General features: G+C 36.3%; 1 protein-coding gene across 7 annotated transcripts in view; it reads right to left on the bottom strand.

The window, feature by feature from the left end:
- Positions 1–22,246, bottom strand: part of PALLD (palladin, cytoskeletal associated protein) — a 201,728-nt gene that overhangs the window by 124,150 nt on the left and 55,332 nt on the right. For all 7 annotated transcript variants that reach the window (XM_051616443.1, XM_051616441.1, XM_051616446.1 and 4 more), the window contains 4 exons: positions 5,547–5,725; positions 2,226–2,292; positions 1,530–1,635; positions 536–610 (listed from right to left, as the gene is read on the bottom strand). In XM_051616443.1, the coding sequence (XP_051472403.1) occupies positions 536–610; positions 1,530–1,635; positions 2,226–2,292; positions 5,547–5,725 (427 nt within the window). The remainder of the gene's footprint in view (positions 1–535; positions 611–1,529; positions 1,636–2,225; positions 2,293–5,546; positions 5,726–22,246) is intronic.

Here is a 22,246-nt window from a genome sequence, read left to right as displayed (position 1 = left end):
GGGAAACGTGCTGTCCTTTTTGTTGTTACCGTTTGGAAAGAATGTGATGATAAATATTGACTTAAATAGTTACTAAAGAATTACGGAATAAAAGTTTCCCTTCTAGCCAGTCCATGTCTTACATTTTACAAGGCACCCCAATGAATAATATTTGAACTGCTCTTCTGACTAACATACCTACATGATTTTTTTTTTTCCTTAAACAAAGTAAAAAAAGCCTGTGTTATTTCTTCTTGTGAATGAGGCTTTATCATGTCTGTGAACTGTAATTGGTCCCTACCTTGCCTTACTTCTCAAGGGAGGACAGTCATGGCCATAAGACAAACACATACAGAACATTCATGTAATTCCATTAGTGATCTTAGGCTACAAGGCATAAGAACTTAATTGTTGCAGTGGAGGAGTATTTTCTTGGGAAGTAATGGACACTGTAAAAGTTTTAACATGAGTAAACATTCCTGCATTAGGATATATAATCTTGATATTTCCTTCTGTACTATAGTAGTATGATATAAAAATGATGGATAAAACATACCTTTGTAAAAACGGGTGCAGAATAAGTAGACTTAGGTCCATCCACACGGTGCAGGTACGAAGTAGGGCTTTGAACCTGCAAAGCAATGCAACAATGCTATAAAATGGGAAGAATACTGATTTCAATAACATGGCCTTCATAGACCTATGGAATAATGCAAACTCTCAAATGCACAGTCTCATTTTGGTATTCACTCCAGCACACTTCTTGAGTGACATCACTATTTCACATCTGCCATATTTCCAAAATCAAAATGCAAGCTTTAAAGGCTACTATACTTCCCATGATAATTTTGTATCCAATTGTCTTTGCCTTAAGTATTTTGAGAGTTTGACTCCTGTTAATGTCATTCAAGTACGTCCTTTGCACTGAAGCATTTTTGCCTTTCCTGTTATTACATCTCTTGACTGATAAAGTAATAAATAAACCTAGGTACTCAAAGTTAGCCCAAGATAGGGGAAAGAATTTACCATGTACAGTCTTAAAGAGATTTTTATTTTATTTTTTTTATATGCAAACTTGAAGCCATCCACCGTGGCATTAAAATTTAGTGAAATTTAATGAGCATTTATTTTCTACATTTAACTTCTAGGTAGTAAAATTTAGTTTTCTCTAATAGGCTTGGAGAATCACAACAATATTTAATTTAATAAGAAAATGTAAAACTTTTACAAGAAGTACTGTAGACATTCATTTGTATTACATTGTCACTAATAAATTACATACTCTATAATTTTCATCAGCACCAGATCTGTCAGCTGCTCACATGCTATGCTGATACACATTGTGTAAGAATTCATGTGTATATTTACTTTAATGCCCCATTCACTAGATACACACTTAATTTTAAAAAATTGTCATTCTTAATATATTAACATATGTTTATAATGCAATAATGTAATTCCTCATAATGACAAAGTTTTTCAGGACTCAGAAATTGTGAAATAAAATGTAAAATACTTTTACTAATTAAAAAATCACTGTCTAAAAGTACCTGCTGAGTGGGCACAGAGATAGGTTGAATTACAGCTGTGGTCACTCCAGACTTTGGTGTAGAAGATCCTATTGTCAGGGAAACAGAGGTGGTTTTCTTTTGAGCCCTGGAAAAAAAAAAAAAAAAAAAAATATATATATATATAAAGAAAGACGACTTTCTAAGATCACAATATGATCTGAAATCACAATATACTAGTTTGTAACGGATAAGGCACCTTGTATTTTCTACATCTTTACATTTGTTGTTATCAGCTGAAGAGACTAACATTGGAGGAAACTTGAGCAGAACACAATCTTTTGCTGATTTACACTTTAACATCCAATTGAAAAATATAAACTAAAATGTATTTTGTTTATTGAATTGTAGGCCACACTGTTTTTTTTTTTTATGGTTTTGTTTTGTTGGTTTGTTTTTTTTTTGAGGCATAGAACTGAGTGATTACAAATGAAGACTTGATTAACTTAAAATTAGTTCTGAATTTGAAAAGCTGATATCAACAAGTTGAGTTGTCAGGGTAAGGCCCAAATTCTGCAGTTATAATACTACACATTTATGTGACATGAGAGAAGGAGAAAAGACAAGACATACACAAATATACCCCAGATGCTTATTCCAATCTAAAACTACTAAAGATTCTCCAGTGCCCCTTATTAAGAACATTTCCACATCATTCGTTCTACTTTGCACACTTACTGTGGCATAGCTCCAGATTTTGATTTGAAACTTAAACTTTCAGTCTCTGAATCTGTGGAACTGGCACCTGGAAAATAAAGTATTTTCAATAATCTCATATCCTTTTACTGATGTATTTAATGTTTACATTACAAAGAAAAATATGCTGCTTTTGCATTAAAGTTCAAGAGTTGATAACTGTCTGTAATAAACTACTGCAGTTTTTCTTAGCTGATAAGAGATTGTAACTATGTACTTTAGACAGTTACAGAAATTGTAATGATGTCAGTTTCATTGCAAACTGTTTTCCATAGGCTCTTAGCTGTCTTCCTTCATATTGAAGCAAATATGGCCAAAAAAGGAAAAATAATCCTGATTACTACAATTTTGCTGGAAATATATAATTTTATCTACTTGAATGTTAAAGCTTAAGCAAACATAGCTTATACACAGATAACAAATCAGCCTTAAGTAAGAGCAACGTAATACAGCAAGACATTTTCAGACTAAATTTGATACCAAGAATCTCCACAGTTTAGACTATTTATATTAACCTGCATAACATTTATGTACCGGTATTTCTTGCCAGTGGAAGTCTAGATATAGTGTACAGGTTTGGTAAGACCCTGAACTCACTTGAAGAAAAAAATATGAAAACATTCATTCCCTTTGTACTAAGTTTGCACAACGTTTATTCTAGACATTTGTGCTGTACATACTATTCCTCAAAGGATATGCAAAGCTGTTATTTTAATTCCAATCATAAGAAATTCATTATCAATATGCATAGCATAGCATAGACTAATTTTAATGGAATAAAGCTTAGACTGAGGCACCTGAGTATCCTATTCATTTACAAAGTTTAGACAACAAAAAACAAAGCAACAAATACCACAGAGAAGGTAAGAAGAGAGAAGCAATGTCAAACGAGCAAAGTGGGTCTACAGGAAAGCATTTCTCTTGAGCAAACCATAACCAAGTCTTGTGTGGCTGGCCCTGCTGCAAAGAACGTACGAGGCACCATTGCCATCGAGACAATGTACAACACAATGCTTGTGCGACCGTCATCTGGTTTCCTTAAAGACCATAGCGGAGGAGCCTAACGCCTTGTACAATCCTCTCTCTTCCAAAGCTACATGTAGTGAAACTTCAAGATAGTACTTCCACAGAGTAAGATTTTACCTGATCGCAAAAAAGGAATTTTAAAATATTGCTGTATCTTTCTATCAACCTGCTTCTTCCTAAATGTTGCTTGTTATTATAACTATACACAGTATTATATATTTGTTTATATCTGAGTATTTTTAAAATAATTCTTACTTCTGTGAAGAAAAGTCTTACTAGAATCCATAAGATTCAGAAATATCTCAGGGATTTTGCTTTGTATCCTGATGTGGGATAACAAATCTCTGAAACATAATGAAAGAAATCCTGTAATGGCACATCTGCCATGATTTAGCTAATTTATAGTGAAAGCTTCATTGCTTTTTTAATCAAAAGCTATTTAACCATTTTGGTATGGTATTATTCAGACTTGTTTTGTGTATCTCTTACAGTAATTTGTTTTATGCTTTCAATTAACCATTTACATTCATTTTAATGTGTTCCATAGCTGGTAAAAGAATACTTATTACCAAAATCTTTCAAATATGCAGGAATTAAAGTAAAAATCAGTATTAAATTAATATAATAATGCCTAAAATACATTCATCCACTGAAAAATTAAATCAATCATTTTACTCATGGTATAGTCATTAACTTTCCTCAGAGAAAATAATTATTAATTTTGAAGTCAGCAAACATTTTCACAATTACTAGCAGTTGCTTCAGGAAAAAACCCAGACTTTTAACCTGACCTTAAGTCAGGTTACCAAATAGGAAGAATTATAATACATTTACCTGTGACTGAAGAATACTCATATAATAACAGTGGAAAGAAGTTCAGAAATGTGACAGGGATTACTGCTATTATCAAAATTATTTTTCACACGACAGAATCACAGAATCCTAGGGGTTGGAAGGGACCTCGAAAGATCATCTAGTCCAACCTCCCTGCCAGAGCAGGATCACCTAGAGCACATCACACAGGAACGCGTCCAGGTGGGTCTTGAATGTCTCCAGTGAAGGAGACTCCACAACCTCTCTGGGCAGCCTGTTCCAGGGCTCTGTCACTCTCACAGTAAAAAAAAATTTCCTGATATTCACATTGAACCTCCTATGCTCCAGTTTGCATCCATTACCCCTTGTCCTAGACATCACTGAAAAAAGCTTAACTCCATCTTCCTGACACTCACCCTTTACATATTTGTAAACGTTGATGAGGTCACCCCTCAGTATCCTTTTCTCCAAGCTAAAGAGACCCAGCTCCCTCAGCATTTCCTCATAAGGGAGATGTTCCACTCCCTTCATCATCTTTGTGGCTCTGCACTGGACTCTTTCAAGCAGTTCCCTGTCCTTCTTGAACTGAGGGGTCCAGAACTGGACACAATATTCCAGATGTGGCCTCACCAATGCAGAATAGAGGAGGAGGAGAACCTCTCTTGACCTAATAACCACACCCTTCCTAATGCACCCCAGGATGCCATTGGCCTTCTTAGCCACAAGGGCACACTGCTGGCTCATGGTCATCCTCCTGTCTACCAGAACCCCCAGGTCCCTTTCACCTACACTGCTCTCCAGCAGGTCAGCCCCCAACCTGTACTGGTACATGGCATTTTTCTTCCCCAAATGCAAAACTCTACACTTGCCCTTGTTGAACTTCATCAGGTTTTTCCCCGCCCAAGTCTCCAGCCTGTCTAGGTCTCTCTGAGTGGCAGCACAGCCTTCTGGTGTGTCAGCCACTCCTCCCAGTTTAGTGTCATCAGCAAACTTGCTGAGGGTACATTCTGTACCCTCATCCAGGTCGTTGATGAAGATATTGAACAGCACCGGTCCCAGTACCGACCCCTGAGGGACTCCACTAGTCACAGACCTCCAACTAGATTCTGCCCCATTGACTACAACTCTATGATTTGACATCACCAGTCAAATCTTTGATTTACAGAGGGTACTACTTTAAAGCTAACCATATGCCAAAGCTCTGCTTGTTTCTCCTTTTCCATTCTTTATCTTACTCATGCCCTAAATAAATAGTAATCTACCCATTGATTCTTGGGACATTCCTTGAAATACCTGAATTAATATGATGTGCTGTTCAAACTGTGTTGCATTAAAGAAAAGCAGAGGAACATCATAAAAATACCACCAAACCAAATGTCATCTTAACATAAAGAACCAAAAGTAAATTTCAGCTTAATTGTATTTTCCTGTATGTGTTAAGTATCTTATTATTTCACCTCTTACCTTCAATGAATATTTCAGCTGATGTACTATCTGAACCAATGGAATTTGAAGCCAGACAAGTATAGCGTCCAGTATCGTCTTCAAAGGCTTCTGCTATAATTAGTGAATGAAGTCCTCCACTTCCAGAACAGATCTGGATGTCGGGGTTATTTTGGAGTTCTTTTCCTTCACAGAACCATCTGCAGCCCACACACATTTAGAAAGACAAAGAAAAGAAGAACATAAAAGATTGGTTCAGGGTCATTGCACACAAGAAGACATTACACTCTGCTGCAAAAGTCTGAAATAGTTACTGAAATCTTTGAGTTGTAAAATGGCATTCACAAAGAATTAACTTGCTGGAATAATCTTTGTTTAAAAGGTAGTGAGGCATTTCTGAATGCTAAGGAAGTTGTACACACCTACAATTTACAGGTATTCCCTGTCCTGTTTTGGTAGAATTAATGCTTTCTGCATATCTTGCATACTGGCTTGCTTTGACCACAGTCCACAGAATCACAGAATATTAGGGGTTGGAAGGGACCTCCAAAGATCATTGAGTTCAACACCCCTGCCAGAGCAGGACCAAAACTGGGGTAGGTTACTCAGAAAGGCATCCAGACAGGTCTTAAAAGTCTCCAGAGAAGGAGTTTGCTACTCTCCTTAATACTCACCAATTCTCCACAAAGCATGTTTGATTTTGTCTGTCGTGCCCAGCCAAACTCATATAATCCCACAGTTCAAATTCCTTATTGCTGAACTTCAAATTGGTTTACTCCTGCCTCGACTCAGGAACATAAACTTGTTTTCTAGCCCTGTTTTTTTAATGTATGTATATAATACATGTTTCACTACTGAAAAGCATGCCTCAACAAAAGGGATGGGTTTAGGTACAGGCAAAACAGACACTTCTCTGAGGTGACTTATTACAAGGTAAAAGCACAGCCTATTTTGTTTATGTCAGGTCAATCCAGTGCTTTCCAGTGCAGGCTGCCTGAAGAGCTAGTTCATATTCTCAGTCTATGTTACTTCCATGAAAAAACTAGCTCCCATCTTTTTTCTGTTTGATTCCCTCATATCAGCTAGTTCTATCCTCATAGACTACTCCCTCATTTATATATATCTCTAGCATCACAGCAACTTTGAGAAGGGGATCATTCTCAGATTTTCCTTTTTTCCATTCTCAGATTTGTGTCCTGGAAACAAATTTTGCCAAGTTACAGAATCATAGAATAGTTCGAGTTGGAAGGGACAAGGAAGATCATCTGCATGTCTTTCTGAGCTGTTGTCCCACAAACTTGCTCTGATCATTATCACTCTTCTTTCCCTTCCTTTTACCCCATAATCCTAATCTGTGCTTTTCCATTTTGCCAACTCAAAATTAAAATCTTCTTGTGGTGAGGAGAAAGACAAAATTAGTGATTTTTGACAGTAAGCTTCAAATGGATCTTTCATTCTATTGCCCCATACACTTTTAGTTTCCTACTGCAGTAAGGGATTTTTAATAAATAAATAAATAAAACACTGACATTTAGGCAGTCAATTCAAATTAAAAGATGTCAATGTATTAAAAAGAACTATTTCAAAGACTTAAAATCTGCCACCAAAACAATCTGGTATTTTTCCTTTAGCTTGTAGATGTTTATGAGACAATGATTGTAGTTATGTTCCAGTAATACTTCCAAATGAAACTTGTTTTTTAAATCCCTATCGGATAACTTTCTCTTCTCTCAAAAAACAAAATAACTCCATGGTGTTACAGAACACCCCTACCTATGTATAGGAGAAGCATGCAACACTACAGGATGACAGACGCCACGTGATAGCGATCAGTGAGGATTGTTTAGAAATAAACTACCTCATTTTTATTGTTCTTTTTTTTCTTGTTAAGAAACCTAACAGATTTACACATAAGACAATTCCCCTTAATAGCATCCAGAACAGTGGGCAAGCCCTCTGTGTTTATCAACAACAGATCTTTCATTCCCGAAGGAAAAAAAAAAAGTGTTGATAGTGACATTAAAACTATATGTAATTGTCTTCTGTAATTAAAAGACTAACAAGTTCCATTTCTATTTTCTGTTGTGCCCAGACATCGCACATAGAAAGTATCATTTTTGGAACGAAGTAACAAACTTCCATTTGTTTACTCAGCAGACCCCTTTGGCCTACTTTTACAACTATTGGGCTCAGAGACAAATCTATTCTGTCAGCTCAACTGCCAAAATGAACATTTCTCTTCCCCGTCTTCCCCTCCTTTCCTCTCTTGTCACAAGTCCTCCCTTCTCCTGGTGTGAGGACCTCTGCTACTATTTCTATTTACTAGACCTTCAGAGTCCTAACCTCTGTGCAGCCTTTCCTAAGCTATGTTTTAAATGACATGCACAAGAGGGAGGTTAATTCAATTTCTAGACAATTACAGACAAGAGCCTGTAATATGAGGCTCTACTTAACTATTGGTTCTGTTTTTCTTTCCTTTCCAGAAACATCCTGCAAAGCAAAACTTCTCCTCCAAGCCTAATTATCTTCTCAGATAAGATCCTGTTTTAGTGACATTAGAATTGTAAGGCTTTCTGCTGGCTTCCAAATCCCATGCTTGCAAAATATATAATAAACTGTGATAAGCATATGAACTGAAAATAAAAACCCCTTTTTTATTTTTTTTTTCAGAAGATGCTTAATAGAAAAATGTGGGGGTTTCTTGGGAGTTTTTTTGGGTTCTTTTAGGAGGACAAGTTCTCTGTTCTTTGATTTATTCGTAGACACAGTTTGCCTCAGGTAGTGGGAGCTATTCTTTATCACTGGTTTCGCTGGTTGGGACTGAGACTCATTGCATCATAAGAGTGACATACCACTGAAAACGAGTCCTGACCTGCTACATCAGACACTGTCTGGCAAAGAGAAAAACACATAAGTAAGTAATTCAATATGAAATCATTTCAGCCACCATTAAGGTGATGTTTGAGGAGTGGGAAACAGGCCTGGTGTTGGACTGAGCTGTTTATTGTGGAAAGAAGAGTTCAACTTCACAATGGGCAAGAGCAGAGTTATTTGAAATGAAGAATAATGGAATAGACTCAATTATATTCTCTTTCCTTTTGTCTTTGCATTTTTTTCTTATCTATATGGTGATGGAAGTGAGATGTTTAATTAACATGTTTTTTTTTGAAGATTACATCAAAATTAAGTGAATTAGAAAATAACTCAGTTGTAATACTCATCCTGCAACATCTTGGTAGTTACCAGCTCAGTTCAAGCGAGCTTGTGAATTAAAAAAAAGGTGAGCTAATAAAATTAAATGAAGTATTTTTTACATAAACACAGACTGAATTTTACTTATCCCTCTTTTATATAGTATGGGCTGTTATAGAGCACAAAACTGCTGTCTGCAGGTCCCATCAGCATTACTGCCATTACACTTGGAATATTCACAGTAAGAGGATTTTCTGCTCCTAAAAAGACTGAAAAAGGATGAAAATAAAATCTTTGAAGCATTTTTTCTGCAGAGGAATCACCAAAGCAAGCAAGCAAGCAGAAATTATTGTCAAAGGGAGACAGAGCCAAAGAAACAGGAGGGACTCATGGCTAGATACAGAAAAACAGCCACAAAGCAAGTAGAAAGAGAAAATTCCAGCTATATGCTAAACAGGGCATCATTAACTCACGTCCAGTCTGTTCCAGCCCACTGAGCCTCTTGGGGAAAAGAAGATTACTATCTAACTGTGAGAAGACAATAATACTTCTGGAGAGCCAAAACCCCTCAAATCGAACAAAAAACAAAGACAGAGAGTAACACAGAGGACCAAATACAGTGCAGATGCTTTGTGAAAAAGAGAATTCCCTGTATAGAGAACATTGATTTAAATATACATTTATTTCCCAGTTTCTGGATACTGAAAGTACAAAAATTATCTTCTAATTTTCTTATTCCTTTGTTTCAGGTTCTTAATACTGCACAAAGTGTGCTGACAGAAACGAAACAGGCAGAGAGACCAACAAAAGGTTTTGCACATGTGTGTACATATCAGTTTGCAGAAAAAGCAGTAAAGCTTGCATCCTAGCTGTGTTCCTGCCAGCCACGCTAGCCCTCATGCAAATTTGTGGAGAACTGTTCCGTGGAGAGAGAACAGAAACTACTGTATGATGTCAGATAAAGGCTGGCTAAAAAATAAAATAAAAGGAATATATATTTTATGTAACTGGGATTAATTTCATCAGTCATTTAAGTATCTTGCCAGTTTTCAGATTAGACTGAGTTTCTCTGTTCATTCTTACTTCTTCATTCTCTTTCCTCCTTCTTCATTCTCTTTCCTCCATTTATCTTCCTGCCTGAATTTCCACTCTACCACTCTTTGCCTTGCCTTTTCTCCAACTATGTGTACTTTTCACCTACATTGTATCTACTGTATTTTAAAATGACAGCAATTAAGTATTTAATGCAGATACTGAAACACAATCACTAGACTGGAAAGTCAATACTCCAAGGGAGCAAACCAGAGGCATCTGGGTAGCAGGAAAACAATGGTTAAGATACTGTCTTTTCAGGCTTCAAAGCCTACTTTGCTATTCCACTGGCTACATTACTGTATGAGGGCAAAACAAGAACAGCAAACAACAAAGGATAGTCAAATACCAGGTGAGTAGCAGTTCATGCACACTGTCATCAAGTAGCAATTCACAGAGTTGCTCTCTTTCACTTTTTCTTATGCCTTCACAACTCTCCATGCATGGAAATGCAAATGAGCACGTGTGTCTGGGATTTTAATGACTGTGAGCAAAATATAAACAGAGTTGAACAGCACACTGACTGAGTAAGCACCAGGGCTTTAAGAAAAACACTTCAACTTCTCTCTAATGCATAATCCTGCTGAAACTTGTGCTTTTTGAGAGTCACTGAGGAATACAGAGGTTTTCCTTTCTGCACACTCTTAAAAGTTTATTTAAAATGGCAGCTGAAGTGAAACTTTAAGATATAGCCTTAGGGAAGAATTATAATAGAGAACTCTGACCACTACAAAAAGTGCAGAGAGATAAGTTGTAAATTAAAAAGTAATTTTATCCTTAGTGGTGTTAAGTATGTCCAGCAAGAAAAGTTAAAAATAAATACGGTGACTTTCCTGTACAACCAGAGTTAGCATTTCCACCACAATACTGTCTAACTTCCATTTTGTTTTTTTTCCAAATTCAATTTAAGCAGTCCAACACTTCCAAACTTTAAAATATTACTACTTAAATAATTTAATTTGATTTTTAAAAAAATCGCCTTCGCCATATAAGATTTAGAGTACACTGCAGTAATCCGATTATTCAGTTCTTTGCACACTGCTCTTTTCTTGTGCAACGTGCAACACAATAGAGAGTTTTAAATATGTGGCCTTGATGTGGGTAAAACATAATCAGTAATTTAAATAAATATATATATATGTTACATTTATCATAATTTCACTACGTACTATTAACAATTACAGAGAAGAACAATTTAATAAAGCAAAGAAATTCTAATTTACTAAAAGGTCATTGTTTTAAATTGCATGCCTTTGTGCTAATCCTGCATTCTTGTAGAAGTCTGGAAGATACGCATGATGTGGTGCAGTAATGAAGTATCTGGATGTAAAGGGAAAAACATTGAGATTTGAACAATAAAATTGAATTATATTTCAGCCTATAACGAAGAAGTTTAATGCTCCTTTTTTTCTTTATAGAAACCAGAGGTAATATATCTTAAAGAGGTACCTGTTGTGTAACTTATTTGGATATGTAATCGAAAGCTGTTTGTTTGTGATTAATAAACATCTCTGTCATAAAAGGCTGTGTAGGAGGTTAAGGTAATGTTCACTACTGGCTACTCACTTCTTGCAGGAGTAACTTTAAAAACTGGCAATGTTCAGAATTTTTTTAGGAAAATATCTAAATATTTAATAGAAAAACAATGAAAAGCACCTGGCAACTTCTTTGTTGAACTGGCTTCAAAGCTTCATAGGTAGGTTTATGACAAAGAAACCGGGGAAATTACTTTTGCTGTTGACAGTACTGTGGTGTTGAGGCAAATGATATTTCACAAATGCATCCAATGTTATCCAAATGAGATACCACATTTCAGGTAATCCTGTTTCATCATGCAGAACAAAAACATCTGTGCAGCTGTATTAATTCAGTAAAAACACCACGGAGATCATATTTCTTTAACTGGTCAAACAAGCAATCAGTACTAAAGGAAAAATATCTATGTTTTCTTCTCTAACCAGAACGAACAAATATCTCATGACTATAAAGAAATTTATTCTAAAAAAATAGTGCTTATGTTACAGTTGATCTTCATATATGAAATACCTTATGCTGAAAACTTATTTTCCATTTCTGAAGTCCTACATACCTTCCTATTTTTATTTATCTTCACCCTACCCCTCAAGATTTTTTTCTTATTTTTGTCCATCACCAAAAGTGCCTTATTACACTTGATCCTAACTGCATGTTCTCTGAAGACAAAGGTATTGACCAGATGCAGGTGTAACCCATAGATTTCACAGTTTCAGAAAGCTTACAAAGAACTTTCTTTTCTGCATTTGAGCACAGGCTTATGCTATAAATGTGTCACTTTCAGAAGCCACAATTTAACAGACAAATAGATGTGAATAGAAAGTTCAGTTTATTCTATATTTGGGTAATCATCAGATCAAGAAAGAGAGAAAATATTGTGTAATCTAAGGACAAATTATGTCATATAAACTGCAAACCACCTTTTACAACAAGTGTGTTGATTATTTGCCACACATACAGCTAGTTATTTAAAAATAACGACGCCTTCTCATTTAATTGAGAAACTTCTATAACAAGTGATTTTACACATATATAAATTTACAAATTACATGTCCATGTTCCTGAATGTAAATAAAAAGCATGACTAAAAATCCAATACTATTTTATATGCAATTTAAGAGACTAAGGTTTCCATACTTATAAACGTCAGACATTTTTGAGGGCTGTTTGACCCGTTAGATAACTGCAGGTTAATTTAATGAGATACTTTCTAGCAGTAATTTTCTTCACAAAATGCAGAAATTTTATTGCAGAAGTGATCAACAGTATTTAATGTAACAATTTCCCTACCTCATTTCTTCTGGGGCAGTTTCTTCACACTTTACTATTTTCTGGAGCATTATTTTGTACCTGACATCTTCAAGTCTATAGGAGGATATTTTATATAATCTCCTATTTGACTAAGCTTGAGTTCCTGGCACATATATGAGTACTACCTCCACTTACAACTCAGCCATACATCTGAAATAAATCTCCTAAAGTGACTTTTGAGGTGAGTGCAGTCTGTGCAAAGATGGCCAGGGCTTCTTTGCAGCTGTCGAAGAAGTAACTGCTGTCTCACAGGTTAGCCAGACTGAAGAAGGATAAATCAGAATAATCAAAGGAAAAGTTACTACTGTCTTAAAAAGTGGGAGAAGGTATCTTCTGGCACAACAGAGGAGTCGAAAGAACTCTATGCGCCATTCCAATTACAGCTCTGTATTTCAGTAACAAAAACAATCACTCAACAACTTGGATGGCTGCACTTAAAAACATCTCATTTTTTTCCAAGCTTTCATTAGGTGTTGAAATTGAAATAGATTTATTTCATAACAAAACCAATACTGACTGACAACAAAGCACCTTCAACTTCAGGATGCTAAGTCGCTAAGGGTCGATTGAAAAAACTCTTCCCTTCACTTAAATAATTTAAATCAGATATAAGACCCTAAAATTTAGTCATAAAAGCCTGCAAGTATGAGGAAAAAAAAGGGAGATTGGATTGGAAAGAGCAGCAACCTGCAGTAATGCAACAGTTATTTATATATATATATATATATATATATATATATATATATATATATATATATAAAATAGATTTTTTTTCAATATCATTAAATATGAGATATGGCAAAATAATTGAATAGTTGCAAATTTCTACTTTTTTCAGCTCCCAAATTACACCACTTAGGTTTGGAAAATGGCTGGGTTTTTTTATAAATACAGTAGCAAAACCATCTGTAACCATTCACAAACTGAAACCTGTGAATACTAATGGATCATAATTTAGCCTGCAATTTGCAAAATTATTTGAAACACATTAAAAATGAAAATTTTTCATCCTTCTGACATATCTACAAATGCAATTCTCCATAGTGGGTTAGTAAAAACAAAACAGAAGCCAAGAAGCAGAACAGTAGATACAGAAAAAGAATGTTCGTATAGTAGTTTTGTGTTACTTTTACCTGTATTTCAGAACACTTTAAAATTTTTAGGTGCTATGAGTAGTAATTGAGAGGAAGAATGAAGTAAAGTACAATTTCAAATTAAAACAGCAAAGTACATACCGCTAATGTGCACTCAATTAATTTCTTAACATGCCATATAACTTTCTCATTTTGTCTTTTTAGGTTTCATATTTGTCTGGAAGTTTTTTTTTTTTTTCCTTTTGAAATACCTTATACATTTCAATCCCCACTGCCAATTCCAATAAACGTGGAAGTTACCTCCACGTATCAAAGCACATGGGTGGAACAGGTTATAAATGTGAAGGATGAGGAATGACAGTCATAAAAAGCTTGACAGTAGCTGACTCTGCAGTTCTGTCCCTAATATTATTGTAGATGCTTTAATTAATTTTTAAAATGTAATTCAGGTTTAAATGATTAAATGATTACCAGATAAAACCCTTCATTTTTCACACTTTTAGAGTCTTATACTCTCAGAAGTTTATCACAGAACTGCGAAATACTTTATACAGAATTCAGCACTGAACACAAGGGAAAAAACAGCACTGAAACACACACTTCTTGCATTTAACTAGCTACTAAATAGGAGCTCCTGTAGTTTTAGGGCATGAAATGCCAGACACTGAGTTATTATTCAACTGTGACATAGGCTGCAATCACTGTGCCTTTTAAAGGCACAGTTAAATTATGCCTACAGAAGAGTTATCTACAGTATTGTAGCTGAATAGATAAAACTTATTAATTGCATCTACAATATTATCTAAACTAGACCAGATTAAATACAAAATTAAATCCTACATAAAAGATAAAAAACGTGTTTCATTCTTACATGGATACTGTTCATGGAAATACGGAATCACAGACTTGTCAGAGTTGGAAGGGACCTCTAGAGATCATGTAGTCCAAATCACCCGCTAAAGCAGCCTCCCCTAGAGCACATTACTCAGGACTGCATCCAGGTGGGTCTTGAATATCTCCAGAGAAGGGGACTCCACAACCCATCTGGGCAGCCTGTTCCAGTGCTCCGTCACCCTCACCATAAAGATTTTTTTCCTTATATCTAAAGGGAACTTCCTGTGTTCCAGCTTGTGCCCATTGCGCCTTTTCCTGTCACTGGGAGCTACTGAAAAGAGTCTGGGTTTGTCCTCCTTCCACCCACCCTTTAGATACTTGTAAGCATTCCTACTATAATCTCCCTTTTTCTTACTTCCCAGTAAATTCCAAGCTAGAGACAGTAACTATAACTTGGTTGACCAGAAGATAAAATACTTGATTCATGCAGGTCAGGGTCAGCAGTTTGGTAGGTGAGGAAAAAGGAAGCAAGCTGTCAGCAGTTTTGTCAGTGCCTTGCATTAAGTAAGACAGCAGTCAAATTCCCACAGTGAGACTCAGCCTGCAGAAATTGGCATCATTCTACAGGGTCTCACAGGATGTAGAGAACAAGCACCTCAGTGCGCCACTGACTATGGTTTTCAATATTAGCAGCAGCTGGGGTGACAGCAGAGGAAACTGCCATCATTTGAAGCATTTAAGATCAGGATGACCTGTATACACAGACAGTTGCAACAGTGGAGTCTGTTTCATGTATTTACAGATAACAAAAGCAGAAACCCTATAGTTAAAACAAATGGTTTGGCCAAAGTTGGTGTCATATGGCTTAAGGTTCTATGTAATAATTTGTGATATAGATAATAGCAATTTTCATCTCCTAAAAAAGTTCTCGCACAAGTGCCCTTAGGACTAGCAGGAAAATAAAATGTGAGTTTTGAGTATTTATGTGGGGTACCTGACAAAATATATAAACAAAACCTCAGAAAAAACATCTCAAGCCTTCTGTTTAAGAAAACCCCAATCACTAGTAACCATTTACACTCTGGGTTTTGGGGTTTTATTTGTTTGCTTGCTTTTTAAATAAAAATGTTCCTAATATTTTCTTGTTCATAAATAAGATCAGAATTTTGTAAATAAAGACTATTGTGCTGCTTTGGGGTCTTGACAATTTTTTGGTTTGAATGTTTGTCTTCAGTAATGCCTGAAACAGTGAGCAAAAGCAGAAATACTGATCATTCAAGTTCAATTTTAATATTTATTTTTCTATACAGTGTCTTCTTAAGTTTTATGCATTTTGAACTTTTTATTTTTCACATTTCTTTGACATTCCTGGAGCCAATAAGAGCTAAATAGTGAAGTCCCAGGAATAATGCAGCTATTTTGCGCTATTTTTGAAAGGTTATTTTTTTTTTCTCCAGTGTTGTTCTTAACTTACAGATGCAGCCTTTGCCAAATATGCTGGTGTCTCCTTCATCCATACAGCTAATTCTTGCTATCTTGTATGCATTCTTTAATTTGTAATTCAGGCTCAGTGATATTGACTACTTTCTTTATTTATATGATGACTGGAAAAATTGAGAAAAATATTTAAAGCTAAACTCAGAAAAGGAAATTATTAAAGCTAGATCTAAGGTCACCTGTATAATCACTGAAATACAGCAAACAATCTAAAAAATTAAACTATTGATACTAATTTATATCCAGAAGAGCCAGAGAACTTCAGAGACTTTGGAAACTCACACTTGTAACATGTTAAATAGTTTCTAAGCCTACCAGTCTAGACTGAAAGTGGAAGCTTTTTCAATTAATTTCCAACATTAATTAGCAAAACAATACATCAGCAATACTGATCATAGCTGTTCTGATTCATAATATAATATTATTAGAGACATTTTTCACAGTTGCTGGTGGAAAAAAAGGCTTGGTCTCAGGATAACAGCTGTCCTCTTTACATGTACTTTTCTCGGGCATTCTATTTTTTTAATCCTACGTCAGAGGCAAGTAAAATCACAGACACAACAAAAAACCCACCCACTAAAAGAGCTAAAATAAGATTCAAGACTTTGGGCTACCAGATAACATCTGTGGTGTCCTAGGATAGATTTAGAGTGTGCTATGTGAAAGAGTCTAGTTGAAAAAGTAGATAAGAAGAAGGGTGGGGAAGGAGAATTCCCTGTCTTTGAAGCCTCAGTTCTCCTAAGGCAGCAAGACTTATGCCACCATTTCCTGAACATCCTTATAGACAGCATCCCTTTACAGAAATTAAGAACCATAGGCTTGCTTTGTTTATGTAAACAGATATCTGTCATTAGGGTTAATTGCTGCATTACTCTGCATTTAAAAATCCACAGGGACTCTCTTTAGAGGAGGATTACATTCACCACCTAAGACAGACGTGAGGACTATGCATCACCTTCACCTAATTAATAATTATTACTTATGCTATCTGTTCAGATAGCACTTAAAACACCTTTATACTCTCTAACTAGCTGTGAGGCACAGCACAGTTCTCACTTGGGACTTCAGTTTCAGCCTCATCAGACAAGATTATATCCATGGTTACCAGTCATCAACATGGTATGATCCAAAAGCATCCATTTACCATTGCTTTGTGTTTGGTCACTATCTGCATAGCTATGGCTAGTGCCTGCTTGCTCCAAACATTCATCACTTCCAAAATTCTTCCCGTCTACAAACACACACTGGTCTAGCTAGCCATGCCTCAAAGCAGGGCCTTTTGTATTTTGCACAACCATTATGAAAACTGAAATATGAACAGTACTAAAAAAAGGGTTTACTGGAGAATCAAAAATTCCATAGGAATCCAAGAGTTTAGGGTCAATGCTCAAGACTGTTTTAAGGTTTACTCCTTTTTTGCAATTGAATAATTTATACATGCCTGCTGTGGCCCATGTAAATCCTGGAATTCCTTGATCGTTATTTCCAGCTCTTTTCCATCATACCTCTCTCTGCTGTTTGAAAAACTGACTGAAGAGAGGAGATCTATTTTACACATGAACAATGCAATACAGACAGCACCAACAATACAGTCAGAAAAGTCACGTAATAGATCATGGAATGGATTCTCTTAGAAGCTCTGACAAAGCACACGGAGAACAGGGAGAGGATTCAGGACAGCCAGCATGGTTTTACTGTGGGCAAGTCCTGCGTGACCAAATAGTGGCTTTCTACAATGGAGTGACTGCATCAGCGGACAGGGAAAAGCAGTGGATGTCATCTGTCTGGACTTCTGCAAGGCCTTTGACACAACTACAACATCCTTCCAAATTGGAGCTATATGTATTTGATGGTTGGACTGTTCAGTGGATAAGGAATTGGCTGGATGGTCGCATCCAGAGGGTAACGGTCAATGGCTTGATGTCTACATGGAGCTGGGTGACAAGAAGTGTCTCTCATGGGTCTGTACTGGGACCAGTGCTGTTTAATATCTACAGCAATGATACAGACAGGATCAAGGGCACCCTCAGCAAGCTTGCAGATGACACCAAGCTGACTGGTGCAGCTGACATGCCAGAAGGACCCAGACAAGCTAGAGAAGTGGGTCCTTGTGAACATCATGAGGTTCAACAAGGCCAAGTGCAAAGTCCTGCACCTGGATAGGGCAATTCTTGTTATCTTGTTATCAATACAGGCTGGTGGATGATGTGATAAAGAGCAGCCCTGCAGGAAGGGACTTTGGGGTACTAGTGGAGTAAATGTTGGACATGAGCAAACAATGTACAATCACAGCCCAGAAAGCCAACCACATCCTGGGCTGCATCAAAAGAAGCATGGCCAGGAGGTGGAGGAAGGTGATTCTCCCCCTCTACTCTGCTATTGTAAGACCTCACCTGAAGTACTGTGTTCAGAGAAGGCCATGAAGACAACCCGAGGGCTGGAGTACCTTTCCTATGAGGACAGGCTGAGAGAGTTGGGGCTGTTCAGCCTGGAGAAGAGAAGGCTCCAGGGAGATCTTATAGCAGCCTTCCAGTACCTGAAGGGGCTACAGGAAAGCTGGGGAGGGACTGTTGACAAGGGCATATAGTGGTAGGATGAGGGGCAATGGCCTCAAACTAGAGCAAGGTAGATTTAGATTGGATATTAGGATGAGTTATTTACAATGAGGGTGGTGAAGCACTGGAACAGGTTACCCAGAGAGGTGGTGGAGTCCCCATGCTTGGATACATTCAAAGTCAGGCTTGAGGAGGCTCTGAACAATGTGATCTAGTTAAAAAGGTCCCTGTGCACTTCATGGGGGCCTGGACTAGATGACCTTTAAAGGTTCCTTCCAACCCCATATATTTTATGATTCTAAATATCTATTAAGTTTCAGAAGAATGATAAATGTCCCTCTAGTTACAGATTAATACTTGCATACTCTCAGCAGCCCTATAAAGGCTGGCCTAGAGATGTCTCAAAGACCAGAATATTCTGATCTTTATGTGAAGACACAGGGATATTCCCACCTAGACAAAGCAGACTTTTTTTTTTTTTAAAAAAAAGAAAAGCTGTATTACTGTTTTAGCCACATGACATTGTCTAGTATGAAACCAATTCAAGTTGGTTCAGAGTATTCCATGTGCATTAACACAGTAAAACTGAACATTCACAGCACATTACCGTATCAGAGGCAGGAATGTCAAAGTGCTGTAATATACATTTTGACCTCTGATTAATTCTCACAGCAGTTATTTAGAAATATTCATAGCCTTCCTCTCTGCATTGTGCACTTCAAAGTTACAAAAACTTCAAATAATTTTTAAACATTTACATCCTAGTTTACACAAGGAAGAAATTAACTAACAATGGTTCGTGAACCCTGGTTAAAGGTTGGGGTTTTTGTTTTGTTGTTTGTTGTTGTTGTTGGTTTTTTTTTATCCAAAGTTCATGTGTCCTGGAAATTAAAAGAAGAACTAATGTTAAGCAAGAAACTAGTTCAGAAGGATGTACACAACTATATGACTGATTATTATCTTCTTTATTTCTGCCATCTAATTTTACAACCCCAATGCTTAAAGCTAGCAAAGAATCTTGTTTTCGTTGTCTTTTGGATTTGATGTTTTAGAATAATACATGCACGTTATTTCTAGATAAATTACCATGTGTGCAAAACTACCATAAGAATTGTTCTTCATCTTTACTTCATCTTCCATCCAGAGGAAAGAATAAAGAGTGTTTTTCAATACTACAACTTTTTACCGGTTTTCTAAATTTGAAACTCCCTGGACTTGTTTTCCCATGTAGGAAGTATCAGTATAAAAAACATTCACCATCTAATTCTCACATTTGAAGGAGGTTTGGATGAAAGTCTTATATCAAGTGCTATGCATCCATTTATGGAAGAAAGGATATAATTGATAAGAAAGAACTATGAGAGTACTGAGGGAAGAACAAGATTTGATTAAGAGTATCTATTTTAGAATAAAGAATATGCATAAAAATATAACAGTACAAAGGGCCTACAATATAGAGTATTACAATATCATCCTTCAGATTAGGGATATAGATTGTACTAGATAATTACAAAACTTTAATAAAGTGTTTAATAATATAAACTTTTCACTCTTCTTAAGAGCAGACCAAAATGCTAATTTTGAGAGCAAGCAATTAACCTGTGTACAATCAAAAAGGTGATTGCCCTTTTTTTAAAAAAAACCCTTTTTTTACTTTCCATAATGTATTTGGAATGGAATATATTTACTGAGGTTTATGACAGGGAGATGCTCACTTATCTCTATTGTTTTCTCTCTCTCTCAAATCAGGTCACCAATTACCTTGTAGTGTAAAAAAAATTCCAGAGGTACATTTGCTCTCATTTAAGAGACACATTGTTTCTATTCTATGCAAAATATTCAAATATACCATTTCCCTTTTGTTCAAAGAAACATTAAAAACTATTTTTTTTAACCTTGTCTTTACCATTAAATACTATTATTCCAACTCCTAGCCTTTAGGCAATTAAAAAAAAAATAAATTATTTGAGTACATTCAGCCAACAACTTCCACGTTAAAAAAAAATCTAAGTTGGAGCCATGTGGTCTCAATCAGGCAGTAAAAAACTCCCTGTATTTTCTCAAATGCACAACTGCAGTATGCCCATAACCTCTCTTTTAAATCATCTTAACCAGATCTGAATCACTCTCACCGCAAATGATTCGGTGGCCCTGGAATGTGCTGGGGTAGACAGTTGCTCTGCAATGAACATTGGGACATTTCCCACTAGTGTTAAGAGAATAGTCTGCAGGAAAAATAAATAAATAAAAAAAATCTTTAAAAGTTTAAAGCCAAGACAAAAAGTGACATCACAGTTCAATCATTCAAGGAAAAAAGGAAAAAAAAAAGGAACTACTGCCTAATAAATCAGTGCTGTGTGCCACAAACCACAGCAAGCCAACACAGCCAAAGAACAGCTTTTCTTGCTGAAGCACAGATACCACAAGCAGCTGGCAGAAGCATGTGTAATTGTATTCACAGAGAGCCAATGAATCCATAAGCTAGCCAGACTCAGAGAAGCTGATCAATTACAAAAGCAGAATAACCATGATTTCAGTAACTGCACCCCCTTATGCTACACTACAATATTTCTTACCATGGGCTGCCAAATTTTTTTGCACAGATGAATATGCATATGGCACTTGGTTAAAAGTTCATAGGCAGATTACCTATGATCAAAAAAACCCCTCTGAGGTATCTGCCTTACCTGGATACATGCTACTAGCCTTCTCCACTGCTCCCCTCAAGCAAGTAGGAATAACAGGCATAAAGCACCTTAGCTTTCTCAGCACATTTTTGAAGGAGTTCTGAAATACTACTTACATGTAAAGTTACAACAGAGGAAGGGAGAACATAATTCTCGGGGGCTCCTAAAAGTCAAGATAAGCAGCAAATGAGCAAGCTTTCCTTAACTAACTGTAAGATTCTTAAAGGCCACTTCCTCTTTAAAAGTTTGTCTTCAGCCTGAAAGGTTTATTTCAATTTTAATAATCTCAAAAAACAATTTAAACATGTGGCCAAAGTGATGTGCATTTAAAACTGGAATAGGCCAGGGCTGAGATGTTTGAATTCAGTTATTAACCTTCTCATACTTCATGCATATTAGAATCCAGGTATTTCTGCACAGACTCATCTCATTGCCAAAATTCACAGTCAGTAGGAAATATGTTTTAACATATCAAAGCAGGAAAAATAGCATAGAGATGTTGGATTTTTCCACCACATTCATGAGAAAAAATGTCATTATAGCATCCATGTAAATTGTGAAACTGAAAGCAGCTGCTGAGGCAACCTGACATGGTGCCATTAGCAGGGGGGAGCCCAACTCAGGAAAATACTATTTCATTTTTAGCTCTGAGAAAGAATCTTTGCTAGTTCTAGTGTGCAATTCCAGTTCATTGAATAACTTGCCATAAATAGAGCTAGTAACTGCTACAGAAAGAAATGTCTTAGTGTATGGCAAACAAAACGTGTACTAAACATCCTCAACAGTCTAATGTAGGGCGTGCTATCCAGCTGAGCACTGTTTTGCAGTCTTTCCATAGTAACAGATTATAGCGAATAATTTCTGCCAATGATCGCAGAGTATTCTTCCAAATGAAGAGTGAAAGTCAGAATGGGAGAGCTTTGGTT

Source organism: Apus apus, chromosome 4 (assembly GCF_020740795.1).
Source record: "Apus apus isolate bApuApu2 chromosome 4, bApuApu2.pri.cur, whole genome shotgun sequence".
Taxonomy (NCBI): Eukaryota; Metazoa; Chordata; class Aves; order Apodiformes; family Apodidae; genus Apus; species Apus apus.
Note: the sequence above shows the minus strand (reverse complement) of the source record. Positions and strands in the feature narration are given on the sequence as shown.